Raw genomic sequence first — 5212 nt, forward strand, 5'->3', positions numbered from 1 at the left:
TAAACAATAATATATTGTTCTACGTTTGCACTTCTATGTTAAACTTTTTTTGTAAAAGTATTTTTCTTAATTTCGAACAAATCCTTTAGGATTATAAAAGTATGAATTATAGCCATGACCTTGAATAAATGTCTACACTCTAGTTATAATTTTAAAATATTAAAATGTTGATAAAATATTTTAGAATAAGACATTCTTGTCTATTGACAATTTAGCATAAATCCTTTTTCATTGTAAATTCTGTTGAAAATTTTCTGGTTTTGGTCACTTTCTGACTTTAGGAAATACAATCAAATACGCACATTTAAATCTTTCTTTGATGATTAATCTTATGAAAGCACCTCAGGATTATCATCTAGAACATAAATTTTCATGGCTCAGGATAAAATTTTTGGAAATATAGGAAAATAATTGATTCTGGCCTCAAACCTTACTGTAGAAATGGCTGTTTATACTTCATTCCTACTGTCGAATTGTTTTCCTCTCTTTCTTTAAAAACATATGAGCCAAGTTCTAGGTAATAAAGTTTTTACTTTATAATATTTTGTTTAGCCGTCCCAGTTTTCATTCAAGAGAGCAACAAGTCACTTTCATAATGAAGTCCCAGCAACTTGTACAGCTGAGACTTTTAACTGGAAACAGTATAAAGCGCCTCTGAAGACCAGGCAGAAAAAATAAATTACCAACTCCTCTCTTCTTTCACCCACGCTGACATATTATTATCAACTGTAAAGAACAATGTGTGATGGAATGCACTCAGAATGCCAGTTGTCCATGATTCTTTCCTTATGCAAAATATTTCTCAGATTTAGAAAGGCTCAGATATGCTTCAGTCTACTGCTTTAGGAGTCTGAGCAGAGATTTTTAAGGGATTTTAATATATGAAGCAGATTTACGTAGACTGTAAGCTTGCATTTAATATATAGTAAAAAATACAGAGAAATGGTCTACATCTGATTTCTATTCCAGACACTTTTCAATCTAAATATAAAAAGGATAAACAAATTATGGGTGAAAATGCTTTCCTTTTCTGCATTAACTTCTGCTTAGCAAAAGGGTCTCTATTAAAATTTATTTATTTCAAAACAGCTCAAAATTGCTAATCTTTGATCTGATAAAAAGGTCGTTCTATTTTAGAATGCTTGCATGGCAATGACCCCCAGATTGCTGGTAAGCATAAAGAGGAGGTTATTTTGAAAATATGTATCTTAACAACACAATTCTATCTATAATTTTAGAGAAATTATGTACAAATTAATTTGAATATGTACAACATTTAGATGGTTCCATGAACAAATGAAAACACTGATTTGAGTCAGTTATAAGATTGTGCGAACTATTCTCTTGGATTTATGTTATTTTAATATAGCATTCTCAATAAAGTAATAAATTTAAATGAGAAAAATAAAAACCCGACCAGAGTTCCAGCCCATTGTTAATTATGCATATAAAGAAAGATGTTTATTTAAAAATGTTCAAAATACAATAAATTAAGCAGATGTTCACAAGTGTTTCCACATGTTGGTCACTGTGGTCATACTGTAAAACGAGTTTATTAGTCTATCTGTATAATATGTTTTGTTCATATTTGCTTTTTCTCATATAGTCTCCATGTCTTAGCTAAACAAGAACGCTAGAAAGCAAGCACAAGAACACAATAAAGAAAATTACAATGTTTTTGAGGAAATAATGAGGGTAAAATAAATGTCACCGTTACTCAACTATACAGTCTAATAAAAAATGTACAGTGTGAAAAATGAAGCAGCACGTGAATTTAGCCTGTTTTCTAAGAATTTCTTCTTAAGAAAACACTCTTTGAGATGATAACCTTCTCTTTCATTCTTTTTTCCCCAGGATCTTTTCGGACCTAAGAGTACTGATAGATGTTTTGTTTCTATTTTCCTTGGTGATGGACCGGTTGTGAAATATGCTCTTTGAGGAGTTTCTGTATAATAGATATCGGCGGTTTTCTAAAAACAGGGGCAAAATTCCCCTCCAAAACAGTTTCTGAAAAACCCTGAACAAAGATCTTCTTGGGAAACCTCGGCATGGTATTCTTCCCAGCAATGGTTTAAAGTTGACAAAGCGTGTTGAAATTGACAATTGTGTAAAGTGCCTGTATCTTAACATGTTTATTTTATTTACAAATGTTACTTATATCTTTTGCATTGATTCTGCAGCTTTTATCTCTTTAAGTGATATACTGTAACTTTGATCCTGGAGGCAGCTCAACAGCTTCAATGTTTTGTGCCACTAAATACCAAGAAAAGCCATTTTATTGCTCTCCAATCATTAAAACATTAGTATCACTGGAGCAGAGAAAAGAACTGTTTGCCTACTACCTGGGGATAATGCTACCATTATGTTGGAGATTAACGGAGTGAGGATAAAGGCCAAGCACAACATGGCCCTGTGTTCTATTTATCCTGTGATCATTTAGCACTGGACTCAGAACTCAGTACAGCTGTCAACTTTGACTTTCCAATGCAGTCAGCAAAGTATGAAACCTCTATCCTCTTTCTTAAGCAAAAATGACTTAGAGAATTCGATCTTAAAAACTTATAAGTTCTTTTCACCCAGGTCGTCACCTCCTTCTGTGATTCCGGGATGAGCAGCCTCTACATTAAAGATAATATTTAAATAAATACATAAATAAAATTTTAAAAATAAGTAAAGAAAATTTTAAAAACCGTCTTAATTTCTTTTTATTTCTTTTTTTCTTTTCTTTTTTTTTTTTTTTTTAAATCTTGGCACAAAGCGAGCGGGAAGTTACTTAGCACGGTTCCGGGTTTCCTTGCGCCCCGCCTCCTCCACCACAGCTACAGGCTCTTGGTCCCGCGGTCGGTCTGTCCTGCAGGGAACAACCCCTGCCCATCGGTCCGCGCTAGGCCCGCCCGCCGCGCATCTGCCCTTCTCTGCTGACTCCGCCCCGCATCTGTCCGGACCCGCCTCACGTCTGAGCTGACCCACTGCGCGTCTGCCAGTCAGTCCCTCCGGACCTGCCGCGAGCCTCAGGCTGCAGAAATCACCGCGCCTCACTCGGTCCGTAGCCAGTGGGCATCTTGGGTATCTGGGGGGTCTCCGGTCCCCCGCGCGTATGTCTGTCTGTCTGTCTTTCTGTCCGGTCCGCTGCCTGCAGCCTGCTTGCCGGTTCCAGCGCACCAAGTATCCAGTGTGCCCTTCGCTGAGGCTGAGTGCGGAGCGGCCTTAGTAAGCTGCGGGCCGCCGAGACCGGCCAGGCAGCCGGCGGAGGAATACACGCTCGGCCCCTGCCCTTGCTGATAGCATTTTAAACCAACAGGAGCTCGAGGCCTGTATTTATGCAGAAAACGGGTCGCGAGGCCTCTGTCGGCAATGCTAGATGTGGGGAGCCAGCCAGCTGCTTGATGATTTCTTACAATTTAACGGGGAAAGGGAAATTTCGTTCCTAATACTGGTTTTTGAAACTGGTTTTTGAATCTGAACGAGTGAAAATGTTAAGCCCTCCTAGGGAGAATAGATTCGTTATGATTCGTTATTGGGGTGCCTTTTTGTCTGATGCATGTGTTCTGAGCCTGCTGACCAGCTGTTTCTGAACTTCATTTTCTCAGCCTCAACAGTGATTCTGAGTCTGCTTTTAGCTTCCCTTCGCCTGCCTTGGCTTTTTCTGTTCGTGAACAGCTGTTTGGCCCATAGCTTAGAGAAAACAGCCTTTTTTCTCTACCAAGAGAACCTCCTCCCTGTGCTCAGAGAGATGGGGAGCGGGGAGCCTAATCCTGCTGGCAAGAAAAAGAAGTACCTTAAAGCTGCCCTGTACGTGGGTGACTTGGACCCAGATGTCACTGAAGACATGCTCTATAAGAAGTTCAGGCCTGCTGGTCCTCTGCGCTTCACCCGAATCTGTCGTGACCCGGTGACCCGCAGCCCCCTGGGTTATGGCTATGTCAACTTCCGCTTTCCAGCGGATGCTGAGTGGGCCCTGAACACCATGAATTTCGATTTGATTAACGGCAAACCATTCCGCCTCATGTGGTCTCAGCCAGATGACCGCTTAAGAAAGTCTGGAGTTGGAAATATATTTATCAAAAACCTGGATAGATCCATAGACAATAGGGCCCTGTTTTATTTATTTTCTGCGTTTGGGAACATTCTCTCATGCAAAGTCGTATGTGATGACAATGGCTCTAAGGGTTATGCCTATGTGCACTTTGACAGCCTGGCCGCTGCCAATAGGGCCATCTGGCACATGAATGGAGTGAGGGTCAACAACCGCCAGGTATACGTTGGCAGATTCAAATTCCCGGAAGAGCGGGCAGCTGAAGTCAGAACCAGGGATAGGGCAACTTTCACCAATGTTTTCGTTAAAAACTTTGGAGATGACATGGATGATGAAAAACTAAAGGAACTTTTCAGTGAATATGGGCCAACTGAGAGTGTTAAGGTAATAAGAGATGCCAGTGGGAAATCTAAAGGCTTTGGATTTGTGAGATATGAGACACACGAGGCTGCCCAAAAGGCTGTGCTAGACCTGCACGGAAAGTCCATTGATGGCAAAGTCCTATATGTAGGGCGAGCACAGAAGAAAATTGAACGCCTAGCTGAGTTAAGGCGGAGATTTGAACGGCTGAGATTAAAAGAAAAAAGTAGGCCTCCAGGGGTTCCTATCTATATTAAGAACCTGGATGAGACCATCGATGACGAAAAACTGAAGGAGGAGTTTTCTTCCTTCGGATCAATTAGCCGGGCCAAAGTGATGATGGAAGTGGGGCAAGGCAAGGGGTTTGGTGTCGTCTGCTTCTCCTCTTTTGAAGAGGCTACCAAAGCCGTGGATGAGATGAATGGTCGCGTAGTGGGCTCCAAGCCCCTGCACGTCACCCTGGGCCAGGCCAGGCGCAGGTGGTGAGAATAAGAATGCTCATTTGTTTCAGCCTTAGCTGGTGCCTACTTAGTTTGGGCTCCTTTGTGATATGGGATTATTCTATGCTCATTCACAGGTTTTTCTTAAGTGAATACTTTCTTTTGAAAAAAAGTGAGACTAGAAAACTTTGTTCATTTTAGTGAAGAACATAATTTCTAATTGTCATTTTGTACTATTTTTTGATATAATGTCCTTAGGAATAAGTAGAATAAAGTTTATTCCTCCACATTTTTTTTTCTGAACAGTGAAGGTGAGGCAATATATTTCCCTCCTTATTTCAATAATACTAAATTTGATTTCTTCTGTGCAAACACT

General features: G+C 40.1%; 1 protein-coding gene across 1 annotated transcript; it reads left to right on the forward strand.

Annotated features, from left to right (window-relative positions):
• The first annotated feature begins 3008 nt into the window (after positions 1-3008).
• PABPC5 (poly(A) binding protein cytoplasmic 5) lies at positions 3009-4882 on the forward strand. The gene is made up of 2 exons (XM_063084233.1): positions 3009-3042; positions 3591-4882. Exon 2 carries the CDS (start codon positions 3734-3736, stop codon positions 4880-4882), a length of 1149 nt encoding a protein of 382 aa, XP_062940303.1. The 5' UTR covers positions 3009-3042; positions 3591-3733.
• Positions 4883-5212: the final 330 nt, after the last annotated feature.

This window comes from Cynocephalus volans, chromosome X (assembly GCF_027409185.1).
Source record: "Cynocephalus volans isolate mCynVol1 chromosome X, mCynVol1.pri, whole genome shotgun sequence".
In the NCBI taxonomy this organism is placed as follows: domain Eukaryota; kingdom Metazoa; phylum Chordata; class Mammalia; order Dermoptera; family Cynocephalidae; genus Cynocephalus; species Cynocephalus volans.